The sequence below is a fragment of the Alosa pseudoharengus genome, unplaced genomic scaffold (genome assembly GCF_046254945.1).
Source record: "Alosa pseudoharengus isolate Yale_2024_CS ecotype anadromous, Long Island Sound unplaced genomic scaffold, YU_APseudo_1.1 YU_APseudo_1.1_scf_15, whole genome shotgun sequence".
Classification (NCBI taxonomy): Eukaryota; Metazoa; Chordata; class Actinopteri; order Clupeiformes; family Clupeidae; genus Alosa; species Alosa pseudoharengus.
In genome coordinates, this window is record NW_027468620.1 from 4687044 (window position 1) to 4708289 (window position 21246).

The window sequence follows — 21246 nt, forward strand, 5'->3', positions numbered from 1 at the left end:
CAGATTATTATTTTTAAAGGCCAGTTATTTCATCGATCCAGGGTGCTATACATCCTGATAAAGTTTCCTTGGCCTTTGGAATTAAAATAACCCCACATCATCACATGGGTTATATAGAGGGCTATATATGGCACAATGAAAAATGTGGGTGCCCCTACATTTTGAGCTGGTGCACCTGAATAAAAAAGTTAGCACCAGTGCAACCTATGCAAAAAGTTTGTCTGGAGCCTTGGCTGCAGCTAACAGCTCAAATACAATTAAATTGGGTGGGAAACAGGGTGCCAAAGATCAAACAAACAAAAAATGAGGTGGATTTGTGACTGTGTTGTGAAGAACATTTTTGTCATCTTTTCCTTCTTTGTTGACCCAAAGCACATTTGAATTATATAGCCGTTTTTATTTTTATTTTTTATCGCTACCTTAAACTCACTTAATTATCTTACTGTGCATTAAAGCCACACAAACTGTTATACTGCATCAAGACATTCCACCACAGTGTGGTCTTGCATGTAGGTACAGTAGGCCAAAAGCTGCGCTTTTTACGCATGCAGCCTTTCCTTGCCCCACTCTCTCTCGAACCCGCTGCCCCTTCTCTGCATACATTTAACAAAACATTATTACACAGCTCTTCATAATGCTGAAGAATGCTCCATTCACTTGAATGGGTCTTCCCAACGTTAGGTGCTCTGCTATTTCTCGATAACAGACCGTTGCTAAGTATAACAGACCGATGTCAAGGAAAATGGGTTTTTTGCTTCTAATTCACGTCTTTCATATCACTACGCAAGGAATGGAACTTCATTCAAAAGTGAAAGCAGACGGTTGATCAGCTGTGTTCTAAAGAATGTTTGATTTAAGTTCAGCGTGTGCTGTTGCGAACTATTTGTTTCTCACCAAAAGCCACGATGAAACGGTAACAAATAGGCTATAGCCTAGGCTATGTGGGCTAAAGAGTCATATCGTGGGGAGTTTATTGTTTCGTTTTGGCAAGTAGCCGTGTAATAAGCGGGATAATGTATAGAACGCTGGTCATTATCGGGAAATAGGTCCCTTCAGGGCGGAACAAGACCCCTCTGCTGCGCGTCGGGGTCCGGTTTGCCCTGTCAGGACCTATTTCGCGATAATGTCCAGCGTTCTATACATTATCCCTTACTTAACAATTGTTTAAGGATTGTTGTTGCCACATAGACGTATCGCATAGAAGATGGCGGGCTAAATTGTTATTAAATCCGCTTAGCATTGTGACCATCCTGCGCAAATTTGTTCAAAACTGTTGCATTCAAGTTAACTCTACTAAGGTCTTATCACAACAAAGTACATTGGGGAGACTAAGTTAAGTTATGCAATCAAGCCGTATCTCTAATCTAACGTTAGAATACTGTTTGGATGTCGATCTTAGCGTGCTTAGTTGCAGCTGCTTGTCAATATCTACTGTAGGTTACTCATGCAGGGCTCTATTCATTTTATTGACTCTGACACTGAATGTTTGCAAAATCCCGATGTAAATGGAAAAGTGTTTTCCAAGACTCAAAAGTGCTTGTCCCAAGGAGAAGTACGAACCTTTATTTTAACCCTTTAGCCGCCAGGGTTTAAAAAGAATAAATTGGATTTGTACATACAAATTTCAAAAGGCCATGGCTTGCAAGTGGTCAGAGATAAAGTCCTACTGTAAATGTGAAAATCATTTAGTATGAACAGAAGTTTATGAAGGGGGTAAATTGACTCATCTAATTTGCATATTATGACGTCACTGGATGGTAACCACTGTGAATTATGCACATTTCAGTAAATACTAGATGTTGAACATATTTGAGCAGTTTTTCTTTCTTTTTTTGTCATTTCACCGACATAACAAATGAACAGGAATACAGTCACATGTAAACCAACAATAGTAAACTATTACTATAATCACAAACCCTATGCTACTATACAATAAAGTAGCCTGGTCAAATCAGTTCCATATCGCGGGTGACTTTGTAGTTCTTCAGAGCCCTATTTTTACAACCCCTGCTGTCTATACCACGTCCATTACGGACACTATCATCACTATTGCCACTGGCACCTCCAGCTATGTTGGGCAGAGGGTCAAAATCGGTCGAAATAAGCATGGTATGCTTAGTGGACACTGTCGCAAAGACGTACCTCCATTCACAGACGCACCGTGACTATCAGTCAATAGACGATCGATCATATTCTCCAAAAGGCAGATATTCTCCTTCAGAATCAGAATAGGTGAATAACAGATCCAAGACTTCATCACACGTGAATTTTTTTTTCAACATTTGGTGTATTTCTGCTTCAATTTGTGCAAAACTATGGCCCGCATCGCTTTCGCGTTATGGAGGAAATGCACGTCTTCTTCGTGTGTTTCTCGCGTGTTTTTCGCATGCTTCCTGAAAACTTTGAAAAAAAAGGTTGAGCTTGAATCGAAGCTCTGGGTGTCTGCCAACTAGTGGTCAAGAGTACAAATGAGATTTTACACTGTACTCGCGTCTATCGTCTGTTTTATTCAGTAATGATGCTTGTCGCAATATTGCGACATGTGCGGTTAGAGGGTTAACTAACTACGTAGAAAACATTATGAATTGCGATATTTAACCTTGTTAAAACTGCAAGGGACAGGCACTCAATTAGACTTACACACTACCAAGACAATCTTGAAGTTATCCCTAACCACCCCAGGAAAAGGGTTGCTGCACCATTTGAATTTTTTATAAAAGTTTGTCTACCTAATATTTAGGTACCAAACTAAGACCTGTAAATTAGTTTTGTTAAATTCCAATGCTTTCATATCTTTTTCACTCCTATCTCAATGCCTTATCTTGGAAGCCATGTTTGGGCATTAATATCTTGAAAATTATTATTTCTAGCCTGCCCGAACTTTGTAGGGTGGAAGACGGACATGTTTTCGGTATGCACCTAAAAAAAAAAAGTTAGACGCACCAGTATAACCAATGCAAAAAGTTGGTCTAGAGCCCTGTTGAAGGGGAAATCTGGTGTAAAATGATATGTGTAAGATATGCTTAGCATGATAATGAGTTCGTTGGGGAGCAAAAAAAAACGCTAATCCGATGCATTCTAAACTAGCCAGTTTTTAGCCGACGCTTCCAAAATGCTAACACTGGTCGCGATATGGCATTTATCATGGTAAAAAGATTTTAAACCATTTACGAACCATTAAGTAGCCCGACACTTCTTTGGTAGTATAATAAGGGTCCTAACATATAAAACGAGGCATCGACAACTTTGTATACAGATAGTTTATTATAAAGGACTGTATACAGACAAACCGGCAAACGACTATCGCTACCAGTGTTAGCATTTTGAAAGCATCGGCTTAAAACAGGCTAGTTTAGAATACATCGCATTAGCGTTTTTTTACTCCCCAACGAACATTCAAACTCGTTATGCTAGCATCCAAAATCCACTTTACACCGGATTTCCCCTTTAGGTGAATTTTTAAATTTAGGATGTGTTTTGCCTTCCTCCACAGATGTTTTTGACTGTTTACCTCAGCAACAATGACCAGCATTTCACAGAGGTACCCATCACTCCTGACACAGTGTGCCGTGATGTGGTGGAGCTGTGCAAAGAGCCTGGAGAAATAGATTGTCACCTTGCAGAGATGTGGCGTGGATCAGGTAAAATTTGGCAACTTTATCATTCTGTATAGTTCTGTACCTTCGTACCCAAACGCTGGAGAATGTAAGTTTTCACTCTTAGTCAATGAAAATCATAATAATTAAAAAATACAAACTTGGTACACACAATCACAATTCGGACTTGCACAAAATTTTGTGAAATTCCATCTTTAAGGGGGTGCTACAGATCCCACATGTCAATATCTGAAGAACCGTTCGACATGAAAATGTGAAATTTGGTACACCGCCTGTAGTGCTGGGCGGTATACCGGTTCACATGTATACCGGTGTATATTTTCGTTATGATGTGAATTTTTAATATACCGCCATACCGGTGTATTTGATTAAACAACGTTTGGAACGCTGCGCCGCGCGACAGTGTTTCAGACGGGACTTTTTTCACACGCACGCATGGTGCCACTGCGAGGCATAGTGAGGGTAAACACAAAACATACGTTTTTCCCCTGAAGTGTGACCCTTAAGGCTTAATTTCTCCTTAGGTAAGGGGTTTATTTAAGGGTGTTGCACAGGATACCTTAAATTGTTTCTTTAGTTAAGGAAAAACGTTAAGGGATACTGTATTGAAAGGGATTTACCAAAGATCCTTGATTAGTAGCTCCGCTTTAACCCTTTCTGGATTTACCGTCACGAAAATTCTATTGAGATTGTTCAACAGCTGTAACTAGCTGGCTAGTAGGTGATGTCGTTAGTTAGCAACCCACCGAACACAGTGAAGTTTAATGTTCTTATCATTCATCTCACCTTAAGAATATTCGCTGAAATTATCCAGGTAGCAAGTAAAGCATGTTATAGACATGCACTGAGCAATACTAGCTGGCTAGTTAGAAATGATCCTGACTGTCATCAGTGCACCAAAACGAACTTTTTTGTTAATGTTTTGCCTAGCGAACCGAACCGAACCGAAGCTCATGGCAGGCTAAGAAGACATCCACATCCACATGAAGTTAACGTTAGCCTACCACTAACGTCATGTAAACCACACAATAACAATAAGGCATGTTTCTGATAGGCCTATTTGACAGAGTAAGCATATTAGCAGAGAGGTTTTATTTTAAATTGTATAATTTTCAAAAAAGTATAATTATTGCAAGTTGCACTACTTTTTGTATTGGTTTGATACAAGATGTTTGTGAAATTTGCACAGTAAAAGTTCTGTATTTTGACTGCAATTGTCTTTGCATTCTGATTAGATTCTTCATTAGAATCATGAGTGGCTCTTTATAAACAGCATCATTTTCTGGGGCCATGCAAAACTGCATTACCACTAGTGTGGAGTTATTCTACATCATGACAGTAAAATAGACCATCCTTAGTCAGTGTACTGCAGCAATTCCTCTCTCAACCTGTAGAAAATGCTGTGAAACTCTGATTATGCATGCGGGAAAAAATACCGTCATATACCGTGAAACCGTAAGAATTTAGAAAAATACCGTGATATACATTTTTGGTCATACCGCCCAGTACTAACCGCCTGCATTTGGCTGTCGGCGCCCAGGAGACATATTGCGAGAATTGTGCAACATTACCTGTTCAGTACATAGCCTGGCTCTTTGGAGATTGTTTTTGCCTGTTGCTAGTCCTTCGGCTCCAAAACAAATGCATTAAAACTGCATTGGATGCCTTTAAAAATATTTTCTAAACTTGCCAATTTGTTTGCTCTTAAAAATGGCCACCAACAGCCAATCGAATTTCAGCTGTCAATATGCCAGTGTGATTGGCCAATCTTAATAAAACGTCATAGGCTCATTCTATGTGACACATATAAGATATGTACCTGAATATGACCCAAATCAGCCAAAAGGGGGCGCCACAATTAACACTATATTATTATCGCAAAAAAATGCTTAACCAAAGATTGTGGATAGTCGGAGCACTTAATCGCAATTCTTGTCTATGGGAGCCAAATGGGGCTTGTTCCTTTCTGTTTAACGCTCTACATCATAACACAACATTGTCTCGTTGTGGAAGGTTGTATTAGGCCGGTGGTTGTTTTCGTACAGAATTGAATATATTTTATACGCAGCAAGTCTTTCAGAACTTCCTATGCTAGCTTCTACTTCTGACAGACTGATTGTTATCTGTTGTCAAGCTGGCTTGTATGTAGCAACCAGTCAGCAAACCGCAGAAAAAGCTAAACACTTACCTGAAAGTCTATTTTCTCAAGAGTGTAAGGAAAGTCAAAAAAAATGACCTGGTCAGAAGGGTTTGAGGATCATGACAACATGTTTGGAATTTATGTTCTTGACCACGGAGGGACAAGTGTTGCCATCTTCCAACGAGGAAGTCGTTGTTGTCGTCTTGTTATATGGTGGTTTGGAAACAACGAATGGTGCAGTATTGCTACCTTCTAAAATGGAGTGTGGGTCTGTGAAATAGATCATTCAGAACCACACTTTATTTCAGGAGGTGGCAGTAATGTACCATTGTTTGTTTGTCAACCACCATCTATCCCCATTCATTGTTTGCCAACTGCCTTTCTTATACCATTTCTTTGGTTTTGATTGTGGTAGTCTGAATGTAAATGAGTTGAATCAAATGTTGCATGATTTGACTTTGATTGTCCGCTAGAGCGTCCAGTGGGTGATGGGGAGAGGATGCTGGATCTGCTGCAGGGTTGGGGACCACAGAGAGCTGAGGTGCGCTTCCTCTTGCGGCATAACAGAGCATCAAACCATGAGTCAGGTCAGTACTGCATGTGTACAGACCCAGACCCTCTTTTCATGTAAGATTAGAATAATGTCAACTTTAGGTAGGGATAGGTGATATGGGCCAAAAGTTAAATCAGTGTTATGGACGCTTATGATTTTAATATGTTTTAAATGTTCTAATGGAAAAGGTACCCGTTTCATAGAATGACCCAGTTACTGTTGCTATGTCTGTGAAACATTGCCGAATCTTCATGGAAACAATGTGCAGAACCAGGGGTCTACACTAACATTTTTTTGAGGAGCGCTTGTGCGCCCAAGTTAAAACACTTACGAGCACAGACAAAAATCTGGGTGCAGTCAGTTCTGTACTTAAAGGAGCGTTTCACTGCTGGGAAGATGAATGTGTATTTAAATTGGGTCATTTATGTAGTAGAAATGTGGAGTCATAATTGTAGTTAGTGCCTTCTTGACCGAGAAAAAGCTAAAAATGTGTTTTTGGCTCGTGGATGAAAGCCAACAACTCTCATAATTCCCTGCATTTCACTTCTCTTCGCTGAACTACCAAGCCACTCCCCCAGGAAGTAGCTGAGGCCTAGATACAGTAGACGGGCTCTGATACAAGCTCTCATTAATATAACATTTTGCCATTAATGATTTTAAAATTAAAACCATCATTGTTTTATGTTACACTGAATCTTGTGGCCATATATCGAAGGTCCTGTTCTACATATGGACATTTTCAAAAATTGCTATTTTGCAAACATTACCAGCCCATCATTAGGCTACTTGTTTGCACGAAAATCATGCATTTTACACACACATCCATGCCAGATGTCCCGCAAATTTACAGCATAGGCTAGCATATCCGACATTTAACTAATGTGCTGTTTGTACCAATTCCCCCTCCAGTCAGGGAGACAGTGATCCCCCATCACCCCTCCCCTTTGGCCTTCGTGTGTGTGTGTGTGTGTGTGAGCCGCCTGCAAGGTGCGAACACTCGTGCAGCCCTGGGCACGAATGAAACTGTTTGTATTTAAACGTCATTTACGAAGACATCATACAACACTGACAGCTAATATTTTGTCACTAGCAACCTACATCTGTCCTCATACAGTCACATTTTCAGCTCTGAACAAAACAGTTTAGGAATTATTGAAGCAGAAGTCGAACGGGGGTTGTTTCATGAAACAAATGAAACTGGCATGGGGGATGAAAGAAACATAAAGTTTAAGCTATGAACACTTCCCACAACTTCACTAGTGGGGAATAGAGACCTGTCAGGTGGGGTGCGATGAACAGAAGGATTTTTTTTTGTTCATTTTTAATAATGCCTTTCTTTGTTTGACAAGATCATAGCAAAAACAAAATAGCAACACACAAACAGGAGTAATAAACAGACTGACACATGAATTAAAATAGCATCTGATCCAGCGGACCAAGACAGGAAATACAACGTAGAACCATTTTTTGACAGTTGATGGGGTCAGGTGGTGCTTGAAAATTCCCTACTTCCAAAGTGGGGAATGACAGAAAAAAATTGAGAACCACTGCATTAATGAGTCCCTCTGTGTGCTTGTAGCTAGGCCTCGGCTACTTCCTGGGGGAGTGGCTTGGTAGGGCAGCCAAGAGCAGTGAAAGGCAGGGAATTATGGGTGTTGTTTGCTTTCATCCACATGAACCAAAAACACATTTTCACACGGTCAAGAAGGCACTAACTACAATTTGACTCCACATGTCAACTACATAAATGACCCTGTTTAAATACACATTCATCTTCCCAGCGATGAAACACTCCTTTAATAATCACCATATCGGAACACACTCTAGAATTTCTGTGTCATTTTGTCTATTTTAGCAAAGGTGCTTGTTTCATTCTTGTAGGTCACATTGTTGAAGATGTTGGTGCTGAATTGAATTTGTTGTAGAGGGTACGGTGTTCATTTTAGGACATCCTCAGACTCAGGTGTCAGACTCAGAAAAACATCGGTCATCTTCAGACAAAACTGCCTCAGCGTCAGAAAAACCAGACTCAGGTGTCAGACTCAGAAAAACATCTGTCATCTTCAGACAAAACTGCCTCAGCGTAAGAAAAACCTCTGTCATCCTCAGATAAAACTGCTTCAAACCAAACTGCCTCAGAAAAAGTGGAGTCAGGTCTCAGAAAAAACGCTGTCAGAAAAAGTGGTCAGGTCTCAGAAAATCAAGTCTCAGAAAAAACGCTGTCAGAAAAAGTGGAGTCAGGTCTCAGAAAATCAGGTCTCAGAAAAAACACTGTCAGAAAAAACAGTCAGACGAAAAAGTCTCAAATGAAAAGTTATTGTGGGGACAGAAGAAGACGACGGATACAGAACGGTGAGTTTAATATTATGCTTAATACGTTATTCTGTCACTGGCAGGGTAGGAATTTCACGGCGGCCACGGCGGCCGTGGTAGCCCAGCTAACAATTTATGGTTTCCAAAACGTTCTGGGAACCATAGTTTTTGGTTTCGGAAACGTTAGTTTTTGGTTCCCAAACGTTACCCTAAGGTTAGTTTTTGAGCAAGTTTTGGTTCCCATGGAAAGTTTGCTGAACGTTCCGGAAACGTTAGTTCTTGGTTATATAAAACGTTCCCTGAACGTTCCCCTAACGTTATCTAAAGGTTGCAAACTTTAGAGAACCTTCCCCTAACGTTCCCCAACCGTTGCAAACTTTAAAAAACCTTCCCCTAACGTTCCCTAACCGTTGCAAACTTTAAAAAACCTTCCCCCAACGTTCCCCAACTGTTCCCATAACGTTCCCTAACATTTAGGGAACGTTCCCTTCCCTAAATATTGCAACCTTTAGGGAACCCTCCCCTAACATTGCAACCTTTGCATACCAATTACTTTAAACAGCACGAGCAGGAATGCATTATTATATATTAGCAGGAAAGAATGAACAGGCAAAATCGATGGAACTTATAACTTTAATATAAAATTATCAAAAGACAAAAAAAAAACAATTTTAAAAGGCCTCACTGTATATATATAAAAATTAGACTTAGTGTTAGCTAAGTATATTAACATAAGGCATTTGACTTTGGTAGGTGCTACATTCAACAAATAGACACACTGTACAATAGACAACAATATACATTGTGGCAGATACCAACACAATATACAAAGACATAATACCAATACAAGTACACATGGAGTGGGCTGTTGAGTGCAAAGTAATAGTGCAAATGTAGAGTGCAAGACGTATATTGGAATGATAAAGTAAGTACTTATCCACAGAGTGATAACAGTGCGAAAGAAGCTGCTCCTGTGTGTGGTTGTTTTTGTGTGTAAAAATTACAATTGCTGTAATACAAAAAAATACTATAGCTTTAATTAAAGAAAAATACAAAAGGTTTAATACAACAAAAAAAAATACAAAAGCTTTAAAAAAAAAATAAAAAAAATAGAGCTCCAGTCCTTCAAGTCCGAGTCGAGTCTCAACAAGATCAGTCCTCAGCTTGCCTAAAAAGAAAAAAAAAAAGTTTGATGTCATACTAAGAATGAACATGTTGAAAAAAACAAGACAAAGTGCCTTACTAACAACCCTTTTTTTTCTGATCACAAAAAAAGTAGTTTTCCCATTACTTTGATTGTTATGAACAAATTTCAATTTACCGTCTGTGTGGGGCAAACTTCAGTGCTAGCCCAATCAGGTCCTCCGCCTCTGCAGCATTTAGCGCAGGGAAGTTTTTCTGGGCCGCAGCTATAGTAGAAATCAACAAATGAGAAAAGTTAAGTCAAATTAAAACTTCTTATCAGCCAAGTTAAGCATAATACTGATGTGAACAATAAAATAACACCTGCCTGTTAAAACCCTGCAGAGGGTTAGGTCCTGAAAGGATTTCTTGGCCTTCCTGCCCCGCAGGCTGTACTCTTTTAGAACGTTGTTGGTTGCCACCCGCCGTAGCATACGACGGATGGCAGCACCTGGAGTCAACCCTCCAAGGGACGCCAAGAAAAGTAGCTGTAAAACACAGAAATACAAATTATATAGAACAACACATAGAAAGTGGAGAGCTTATACAATCTCATATTGTAAGTCAGTTCAGTTATAATGATTTGAATTTATGCAATTACATAGTGTTTATCTTAAGGGCAGGACTATGGCCATTTAATTACCATTTTGTTCCTCCTCTCCTGGTTACCAAGACTCTGGTCCAAGTCTTGCAGCTCGGTGACTGTCGAGCAGGGGGACAGCAAAAGGTCTTCAACCGGAGCAGAGGGAAGTGACTGTGAGCCCCTTAAGAGGCTGAGCACCTCCTCGATCTTGCCCTCAATCAAGTCGATTCGCTGTGCCATGCGGACCATGGATGTCCTCACAGCTATGGAAAAGTTGATAGTGTTAGTTGTTATACATTATAAAATTACATATGTAAACAAATTAAGCGAGTCTTCTTACCTCTCATTTCCATCTCGATGGCTGAGTCACCTCCCTCTGTGCGAGGAGTCACCTCCCTCTGTGCGACGTGTTCTGCTATTTACAACCAAAAAAGTTAAGTTACACTCAAATCCCTTGTCATGAAATTGCATTTAATTGGAAATGGAAAATTCAAAGCCGCTGTACCTTCAACTGGCACCCAAGATGAAGAAGGGCGAGTCAAAGTTGACCCATCCAGCACTGGGCGACCGACTGGGCGAGGAGTCACCTCCCTCTGTGTGACGAGTTCTGCTATTTACAACCAAAAAAGTTAAGTTACACTCAAATCCCTTGTCATGAAATTGCATTTAATTGGAAATGGAAAATTCAAAGCCGCTGTACCTTCAACTGGCACCCAAGTCCTGGAGGGAGGGCATTTTGTTCCTCCTCTCCTGCAGCTCAGTGACTGTCGAGCAGGACGACAGCAATATGTCATCGACTGGAGCAGAGGGAGGTGACTGGGAGCTCCTTAAGAGCATGAGCAGCTCATCCATCTTCTCCTCAAATGCGTCCATTCGCTGTGCCATGCGGTAATGGTTGTCCTTATTGCTATGGAAAATGGATGGTGTTAGTTTTAGTTGTTAAATACATTATATACCTGCATATGTGAACAAATTAAGTGAGTGTTCTTACCTCTTATTTCCGTCTCCATGGCCAAGCCACCTCCCTCTGTGTGATGAGTCACTTGTGCTGTTTACAACAACAAAAAAAGTTACTTACTCTCAAGTTCCTTGTCATGAAATTGTATTTACTTGGAAATGGAAAATTCAAAGACACTGTACCTTCAACTGGGTCCCAAGATGAAGTGGCAGGCGTTATAATAGACCCATCCAGCTCTGGGCAATGAGCTGGTTGCCTGTGTGGTGTTGACTCATCTAAAAAGAAAGTAAATATGAATATTGGTCAGTTAATTTATGGTAGGTTTCTTGCACATGACATTTGCAAAAGATAAACCTATGCTGTTACATTAAACAATCGCTAAAAAGAAAAACTCGCATGCAGGTGGTGGAGGCAGTGACATCTGCTGACCTAATAAAAGGCAGGAAGAGACAAATACATCAGAACAGTAACATGATATGCACTAGGTTAATAAACATGAATGTCAGTAGTTCCATGGTAGGAAATATGACTCAACTGGTTTTCTTAAATAATACATGTATAAATGTTAACTTACAGACAGGGTTTCCAGGCACACGCACCATCCTGGAATGCTTTCTTGCTTGCGGAACGGATTCATCTGAAATAAAAGACCATACAATCTGCACTGATTGCAAAAAGAATATTTTAATTGTGCAAATAATGTAGTCTGTATTTAAGAGGTCTTACCATCACGTGACCATGCACTGCCTTTTGTGGACACTCGCATCTTCTTCCGCCTCAATGCTAGAAGTGTCCATCAGCCGCTGACATTTTTCCATAGCTTTGGTGTATGAATCTACGTTAAGACAACAACGTTTTTGTGAGCCAGTAGTAGAGCAAAGCCGTATTTTCATATAGAGAAAACTATTATTGATAGTATTGCAGCAATCAGTCATCTGTACACAACCAGATTTTCTTGACTGGATATTTGGCCCAGCTTTTGACTTGATTTTTGTATTGTAGCCCAGAGAATTTCTAATGGGGAGACACAGCATCCATAGAAATGCATGGGCTTAGTTTGTAAAGCCAGTATGGCAGCTGTGTATAGCCTACTACACACATTCCGCCCCTTCCTGTATGCTTCCCAACAGACCTCTGAAGTTCGCCTACAAAAAGGAACCAAAACTGCCATCTTTGCCTATAAGGAGATCAGGGTGTTAATTTAACCTAACTACCTATGACAAGTTACATTGCAAGTTAGGTCTGGGGTAGCAAAAATCTAAGTTGCTGTCTTAACGTAGGCCTGTTGAAGATCACAGTTAGCCTACCACTCGAAGGCAGAGGACAAACGTGTGTTGAGCAAAATGTCTGCATTTCAGACTTCTTCGTCCCCGGGAGAGTGCAATAATTCTCTCCCCATGTTATTTTCCCATAGCAAAAATTGCAAGATAGGCTACTCAGCTTTTTGAAGGCAAAATTCAGAGATCTATTCACTTGAATCGTCTATCCGATCAACTGTGTTACAAAATGGCCGCCGACAGTGTAGACTATACATCAGAGCCCTTCTAAGGATTATTAGACATTCTCTGACATTATCTATAGCCATCTCTATGGCTCTAGTGTAGCCTACATATGCAGGACTGTTCAGTAGGTTATACCAACTTAAAAAGCATCACCATCTTAGTATACCAACTTAAAATAGACTAGGATACATTTGGGGTTGATCACAGTATAGCCTACCCACTACAGCTAACTAGCCTACATCACAGTAGCCTAGATCCAGCTACATACAGTAGGCCTATATCCACTAGCCTACACCACTGCTGCCGAGTGACTTGCCTAAAAGGACTGACTGTACACTAAAACTAATTAAAATAAACGGTAGCCTAGTGCTATTATTTGTAACATCAACGTGAGCAGGTTAACACGATGACACAAAACATACAATGCTGCAAAACATAACACGTTGAGAACAGCTCAAACAAAGACGAACGAGCAATGTGCTCTGGTAAATTACAAACTTGGCAGAATCGGAATATAACAAAGCCCTACAAGTGAAAGGACTTAAGGTTAAACCTCAAACTCTTGCATTACAACCACTAGGCCTACATCATGAAACTGTAACATAATTCACTTACTTTCGTGAGATCGAATTCAAGACGAGTGTAATCCATTCCAAGACTTCTTCCAGCGGCGTTCAAGAATCACGGAATTCAAACAGAGCCCGTTAACGGAAGTCAGGACAAGACTTCAATCGATCACCTGAAAGCAGAGGCGCTGTCTTCCCCCTACTGGCGTGGGGGTAGGCCTACGTGTAAGGGAGAGCCTGTCTGATTGAACTGAAGTGAATTGTGAAATGAAAGAAGTGAATTTTCTTAGTTGTGAAAAGTGTTCTATTGATAGATTTTTGTTTAAAGTTCACCTAATACGTAAAAAAAGCACAAAAGTATATATTTTTTATTTAGTAAAATTTATATTAGCCTAAAATAAATATTATCTTGATATGATGTTTACCTTACTTAGATTTTATAAGACCAATCATTTGAGTGGATCTAAATCAAGTGACTGCAAACATTTTGTATGTTACTTCAAAAACTGAAATGGAGCTTGTGTTAGTATCGACTATAGCTGTTATTGTCTCCAGTTTCTAAAGCTGATAGAGGCGCAATCAATCACACAATGCCAACACATTTAACACGGCATGGAATTGGAATGAATAGAGACGCATTACCATTGACGTCATTGCCACCTAATCAGAAGCCTCGAATGCAAATAATGTAAAATGTGTGAATATAAAATGGTAATGGTAGGCTACAGGAACAAATGAAACATGTTCTGAATGTATTCTAGTGATAGCAGAAAACTATTATAAAAATTATATATTTTATTTACCGAAGTATTATTGTTTGTTTAATCCAACGTGAAACTGCAATCGGTTCTGAATGCAGACCAGGCGTCTTCCCCCTACTGGCGTGGGGGTGCACTCAGAACAACCAAAAACAACCAATAACAACTAAACGGGAACGTTGTGTGAAGGTACTGTGCAACCACAGGAGAACGTTTTGGTTGGTTGGTTCCCTTAACGTTTAGGAACGTTAAGAAACCCTTAGGTAACGTTCCCTAACCGTTAGTTTTTGGTTTGGTTCGAACTACCCTTTAGGGAACCATACACTAACGTTCCCGAACGTTCCCTTAACGTTTTGTGTTAGTGGGGAGCCCCTTGCGTTGGCCGTGAAGCCCCTTTGAAAATCATAGGTTTACAGGCCACGGCCACGGTGCCCCCTTCTTTCAATATTCTGCTTTGTGTCCTACTAATAGCGATTTTTATTTAGCCTGCGGCCTGTCAAAATAATCTTAGCATTTACAGTGCAAATTAATTTAGTCTTTTACGCAGTGGAGAAAGTGACATCGCAAGAAAGTGCGTCCAAATTCACCCATTCTTCTCAGTTGAACTACTCGCGAAGTAGCCTATTCATCACACAGACATCACAAGTGATGTCACATGAAAGAGCTTTTTCTCAGCTTTTAAAAGATGTTAGCCGATAATTGCTGTGTTGAACGGTTCGCGAGAAAAGTAAATAATATAATTCAATTTAATCATACATTCTACTGAAGGTTTTGCGTCCATGATCGCCCTACCCATTCATCTCGGTGGAATACTTTACGAACCCTTATTTTAACACATGACAAACCGAATATCAGAATAAACAGCAGACCTTACCGAACATAAAGGTGTAAAGCAGTCCCCTGTACAGTTAGCCGTTCCAGAGTAATCCAGTTTTGAATTTGCAGTAAATTTCGACATGCATTGATGTCTCCAAATTTGGGCTTTAAGTTTTACAATGTGTTTTTAAATTGTTCCACATGATTTCATAACGGGCCAAATAAAAAATAAATGTTACAAATATCGCCTAGATATTGGTAAATCAGAGGACAGCTGACTAAGAGTTTGTGAAAGTAGCCTGATCACAAAATGCTAAGCATGCATCTAGGCTATTTGAGTTTCTTAAAGATTTAAATTGTTCAATACATGATTTCATAGCAGGCCAAATATAAAATAAATGTTATATATAGCCTAGATATCTGTTTTTATTAGATGATCAGATGATTTACAGTTATATGTAATATGTCATGTTTCATGTTTTTGTAATGTTTCATACAATGATGCAGGTCTACTGCAGTGAATAGGCTAAATACAACTTTGATAATTTTTATAGCCTACTACTGTATAGTTAACTTTGGCCTTGGTGCCCATGTGGCCTTTGTGCCTAGGCCTGTCACGATAACAAATTTTGCTTGACGATAAATTGTCTCAGAAATTATTGCGATAAGCGATAATATTGTCGTTCTGAGAATTTTCCTCGGGAAGAGGAAGACGGCCCACTTGTTGTGTTTTTTTTCCCCAACTGGGGAAACTGCAGCGGATGATTGTGTTTTAGATGCATATGCATGTTTGTTGTGTTGCCGCTTTTAATTGCGACTGTTTTCCAACAAATGCGACACACCGACTCGTACACGTTCAGTGGTTCACCACGGGCATTCGGTTTAAATCCGAAATGCTCCCACACTGCAGCTGTCGCGTTTGGCTTAGAAACCAACTCGCAACTAGCTTTCTCTCTGCCTAGTGCCTACCGGTATACTTCTCACGCGGCTCTTTAGCTGCACTCTGTGGTAGGCTACGCCAGTAGTTCCGCCTCCCCACACACCATGCGACTGACAAGTGACTGACATGAGGGTTCACTCATGGTTACTCTAAGGACCCGAGAGGGAGAGAGAGACGGGGAAAACAAACAAGCATGCAAGTGGCATTTATCGTGGCCAGAAAAATTATCGAGCTAATTTTAATTATCATGCGATTAATTGATTTATTGAATATCGCGACAGGCCTATTTGTGCCCCCCACCAAATATGCCCAACTGAAGGCCAAGTGGCCTTGCCCCCAGAATGGTGAAATTCCAAGCCTGGTCACTCACTGGCATGTTATATTTGGTGCTTGGTTAGATGTAGAAATTATAAGTAAAGGTAGAAAGTGATCCAATGGTATACACATTGTAGAAAATCCATGGATTTCTAACCTCACTTCGCTAGTAACATTAGCAGCTGCTGTAAGGCACATACCGGAGTAAGCTACGTACTACATACAGCAAAATAATTTGTTTTTCGTAGGATTACAGTACATTCAATGAGCTAGGGAAAAGTGGGTTAAACATTTTTCCACCACGATAGTCCAGAACGACACCTGGACCATTATTTCTTACTTTTGCTAACCGTTTCCCAGTTGTACACTACCTACCAGTAAGAAACCTGCATCATTATCATCACATCATTATTCCCAAACCCCCATAAAGACAAATGTGCTATGTCATGATGTAATACCATATAATACCATTATGATAATACATGAAATAGCAGGTACCAACAACAAGGCACATTTCTCTAAATAAGTTAAGATAACATCTCATATCAAATGAATTCAACAACGCTGCAGTTATTGTCCCCTGGGGATTACATTTCAAGTACCTGTCTATCTTTATGTCTGTCTATTATTGTTGTGCAATGACAATGACAACTGCTAACGTTTTATAATGGTATTATATGGTATTACATCATGGCATAGCACATTTGTCTTTATTTAATACTTTTTCTGACAGCGTTTTTTCTGAGACTTGACTCCACTTTTTCTGACAGCGTTTTTTCTGAGACCTGATTTTCTGAGACCTGACTCCACTTTTTCTGACAGCGTTTTTTCTGAGACCTGATTTTCTGAGACCTGACTCCACTTTTTCTGACAGCGTTTTTTCTGAGACCTGACTCAGTTTGGTTTGAAGCAGTTTTATCTGAGGATGACAGAGGTTTTTCTTACGCTGAGGCAGTTTTGTCTGAAGATGACAGATGTTTTTCTGAGTCTGACACCTGAGTCTGGTTTTTCTGACGCTGATACAGTTTTATCTGAAGATGACAGAGGTTTTTCTGACGCTGAGGCAGTTTTGTCTGAAGATGACCGATGTTTTTTTGAGTCTGACACCTGAGTCTGAGGATGTCCTAAAATGAACACCGTAAGAGGGTGTTAAGTCATTTAGAGATGAGTGATCGTCGCAGGAAGTGCATCATAACAAAGGGACGCCAGACCCTCTTGTAACAGCTGTACTCGGTGATACTGCAGACTCGTAAAATTAGTTCGAAAATAAGGCAGAAAAACTACAAGTTTCCTCATGCTGCTTCCTTATGTTGGCATGTGCATAAATGTACAAACAGTCAAAAGGATGCCTTCTTGTATGTGATTTCTGCAACTGTGATACTGAAAACGTGTTGATAGCCTATACTTGTTGATTTTTTTTTTGCTGTAAAGCATGTCACACAGTAGCCTAGCCTACAGAAAACACTTAATTGATGTGATATAATGATGACTTGTTAAATGCATGCCTATAATGGTTTATTAAACATCATAGTAGTTTATTTCGTCAGTCATCATGTTCATGTTAATGAATAGGAAGGACATTTAAACCATAGCCATAAACCAAAATTTCACGCAATATCTGCCGTGAGTCCCTATGCGTGAGTCACGAGCTCCTCCCAGCTGACTCTGGCAGATCACGTGGACAGTCATTCGCAATCGATTATTTAATAAATAAATGTGAGTTATGAATAAAAATAAAAAGCTTCTACCTTATGTGACTATTTTTTAAAATAAACTGTAGAAGAAAATACGTGTTTTCCCGCTGTATTCTCCATAAAGAGTCAAATAAATTATGTACTTATTTACGGAATTGATGTCACTTCCTGGACTCGTCTGAGGCTGGTCTGAGGTCTCTAAATGACTTAACCCCTACTGATTTGTTGGGTACCTAATTACATTTTTCTGATTGTTTTCCACAGGTAGTTCCAGAGGCACAGAGCACAAGAAGAATGGGTTGAAGGGGCCAGTGGATAGAAGGATGGAGAATGGGGTTAGTTATCAAACAGAACATTTAAAGGCTATTTCAGATCAAAGACGTGTGACGAGAAGAGCTGCAACTTTTTTGAAACTAGCAACTTCCTGAAACAAAGTGTTAGACCCAGGGTTTTGGCTGGGGACCACTTGCAACAGCTCAAAGTTTTAGTAACATATTTGTCAGACCACTTGCTATGAAATTGGCATATCCTAACCAGCATAACCTAAAACCTTATAAGACCTAGTTAAATCATTTGATTTCATTTGATGACTACTGTGTCTTAAAATACATTTTTGACTATGTTATTATACACAATGTTATTATAATTTAATTGGATACATTTGAATAATCACAAAAGAGATTGCATTTTTCAAGTCATTCAGTTCTTACTCTGTTAGTCTTCTTGACCTCTAAAACTGTCTGTACAGGTAACTGCTCCATGCATGGACATGACCCTTGCAGAGCTACAAGAGATGGCAGCTAGACAACAGCAGCAGATTGACGCTCAACAGCAACTCCTGGCCTCAAAGGTACTCAGTGCAAGAGAGAATAAAGACCACAAGAAGATAGACACTGTTGAAAAATTATTAGAATGATGATAAATGGCGGATGGTTGTGAATGTGTGCCCATTCGCAATGTGTTTTGTTATTTACTCTGTGTATCATATTTGCTATATCCTATTATGTTTTTTGTATTGTTGTTGTGGCAGCCTTTACCCACTATCCAAATTAAATCTCTCCCTTGGGAGACCCAATAAAGTAACTTTGAACCTTTAAAAAGATGATATGACTCAGAGATAGGTAGATAAAAAAAGATTTCAATTATTACCAAATTAACACCAAGTGAGCTGAGCAATAGCCTAGTCCTTTATGTTTTGCTGTTGGTAGAGAGATAAAGCAATGCCTCGTGTTTCAGGGTGGAATCCCGGGCAATCCCTTATTTTCAAAGCCCAGTGTTCTGCTTAGGCACACCGGTTGAGAACCACTGCTCTAGAAAATTGATCACACTTGATGTTTATGTAATTCTCAACATCATGGCCACTTCTGGTTTGAGTCAACTAAGTGAAAACAAACTCATGGGAAACGGAAGTGAATTAAAGTAAGTTTTATCACTGTATTCCTAAAAATGGTAAAATGGGATTTTTTTCAAAGTGCTTCCTTATTCTTTTAAACCTCCTGTTTTGAGCAAATTTGCAATATAATCCAACTTACACTACTCACAAAAAGTTAGGGATATCTGGCTTTCGGGTGAAAGTTAATGTTTCAGTACAGAAAGTACGGAAACTTTGAACTGTTGGACGTGCACATTAAAAAATTTAGAGAAGATCACTTTAAGTGATGTCAGTTAAACACGTTATTAACGGCGTTAATGTAAACCTATTTTAACGGCGTAATTTTTTTTATTGCGAGATTAACATTCTTTTTGGTCTAACAAACTTTGTAGTTTTTTCACATGCTGTTGCAACAACTAGTAACGTTAGAACAACTGCAACACCACACCGGATCTAGCTAGACCGGAAACTAAACAATATGCACTGACGAATGGAATGGAACGTTGTGCTGCACATACACGCCCCCTTTTAGGGGAAAGATGACTGTTTGAATATAATGGAAACCTATGCTGCATCGAAGTGGGGAGCGAAAAGGGCTTATACTTACTAAATCTTGAAACAAACGTGAATAACAGGCACAAAATAAGGTTGGTGCAAGAGTTATTTGTGTGTTAATGGGATTAATGTGACCATTATGTTTCTATTTTTTGCTCTTTCCAGTTTATTAACAGGAGTATCACAAATGTAGGCACAGTCAAACTGCCCGTGGCTGACTATAACTAAGTTCGGGAAGCTTAACTTTACATGTCATAACATCAACTAAACATAAGTCACACCTTCATTTTATCACTTGTAATATGAACGTAGCCTATTTCCTAAAACTAGGTGAGATAATTGTCTATGTTATACTGAAGCTCCACAGTTAGCTAGCTAGCAAGCTAACCATTTTACATGGGATATTATGGTAAGTGTAGCTACGTGCTAAATTCGTCCTTAACATTGGGGTATTGGAAACCAATTAGGTTGGTAATGTACATAGTTTCAACATGAGTCAGTTATATACACATACTTTTTCATAACTGCTGTGTTAGTAAAATGATTGAATGTCCTCTGAATTAATAACTAGCCTAGATGTAACGTCAACGTGTGATTACTAGCGGTCTTTCCCATTGGAATCAATGATATAAACTTGCTGTGGACACCGATGCCGACATGAGTGCGATGCACTTTGCTTTCGACATTCATTTACATTAGATTCCATTCTTTTCAATACAAATCCGCACACCAGCATCGCACTTTGCCGCCGTGTAAATTACGATTCAGTTATATTTGGTTGAAACCGCTCCACAAAAATCCATCGTTCATCCAGTGTTTGCCAGTTAAAAACTTTGGCGCTGATGTGTGTGGCAAGTGACAGTGCACCATAGACTGTAGGCCTATAAAATGGCAGTGCACTCATGTCGAAAAGTTCCTTATTTTCAACTAAACTCAAAGATAATGAATATAGTATGAATATAGTTTTTTCTGTTTGTTATGCCCTTTATAATGTGTGTACATTTTCTGCTGTAGAATTTATTTCAGTTTAGGGCTGGGCGATATGGACCAAAACTGATATCCTGATATTTTGGGGCTGATTGGCGATATACGATATATATCGATATTTTAAACAGAAAGAGCTAAGTGTTTCGTATTCACTCAACTTGACAATTATGACAACACAACCAGCTTTAATTAGAATGATTTCAGACTGCTCTAACACAGCTGTGCAAAAAAGTGTAAACAACAACATAGGCCTACCAATACCAATAGGCATAGTAGGCTACAGCTGCTCTGATAAAGCTGTGCAAATAACAAAAGACCAATAAGTCGACCCTGACTGATAACACAGGCCTACATTGTACTGCACAATGCAATATTTTGGGCACACAAATATTGCA

At 39.5% G+C, this 21246-nt stretch overlaps 2 protein-coding genes across 9 annotated transcripts in view; one reads left to right on the forward strand and one right to left on the reverse strand.

The window, feature by feature from the left end:
* Positions 1-21246, forward strand: part of tp53bp2a (tumor protein p53 binding protein, 2a) — an 82377-nt gene that overhangs the window by 17230 nt on the left and 43901 nt on the right. For all 4 annotated transcript variants that reach the window (XM_076285298.1, XM_076285299.1, XM_076285300.1 and 1 more), the window contains exons 2-5: positions 3494-3641; positions 6231-6344; positions 18202-18272; positions 18686-18787. In XM_076285298.1, coding sequence (XP_076141413.1) covers positions 3494-3641; positions 6231-6344; positions 18202-18272; positions 18686-18787 — 435 coding nt within the window. The remainder of the gene's footprint in view (positions 1-3493; positions 3642-6230; positions 6345-18201; positions 18273-18685; positions 18788-21246) is intronic.
* Positions 9317-13671, reverse strand: LOC143124043 (uncharacterized). Of its 5 annotated transcripts, none has more exons than XM_076285305.1 (12): positions 13464-13669; positions 12073-12181; positions 11921-11983; positions 11529-11621; positions 11380-11436; positions 11089-11295; positions 10894-10995; positions 10729-10803; positions 10449-10651; positions 10134-10293; positions 9945-10032; positions 9317-9791 (listed from the first exon to the last, which is right to left on the reverse strand). In XM_076285305.1, the coding sequence occupies exons 6-12, from the start codon at positions 11180-11182 to the stop codon at positions 9776-9778; spliced, it is 738 nt and encodes a 245-aa protein (XP_076141420.1). In that variant the 5' UTR covers positions 11183-11295; positions 11380-11436; positions 11529-11621; positions 11921-11983; positions 12073-12181; positions 13464-13669; the 3' UTR covers positions 9317-9775. The 5 variants fall into 5 exon arrangements, with proteins under 5 accessions (XP_076141420.1, XP_076141419.1, XP_076141418.1 ...); XM_076285304.1 differs by having other exon boundaries at positions 10729-10800; positions 10894-10998; positions 13464-13668; XM_076285303.1 differs by having other exon boundaries at positions 10894-10998; positions 13464-13666.

What these genes read in the sequence shown, in the direction of transcription:
- LOC143124043 (XM_076285303.1), bottom strand. Translation starts at nt 11,182, where the DNA reads ATGACATATTGCTGTCGTCCTGCTCGACAGTCACTGAGCTGCAGGAGA. An exon ending in CATCGAGATGGAAATGAGAG is followed by an intron (nt 10,652 to 10,728) that starts GTAAGAAGACTC and finishes ACTTTTCCATAG; the next exon opens with CTGTGAGGACATCCATGGTC. An exon ending in CCTCTGCAGGGTTTTAACAG is followed by an intron (nt 10,033 to 10,133) that starts GCAGGTGTTATT and finishes TTTCTACTATAG; the next exon opens with CTGCGGCCCAGAAAAACTTC.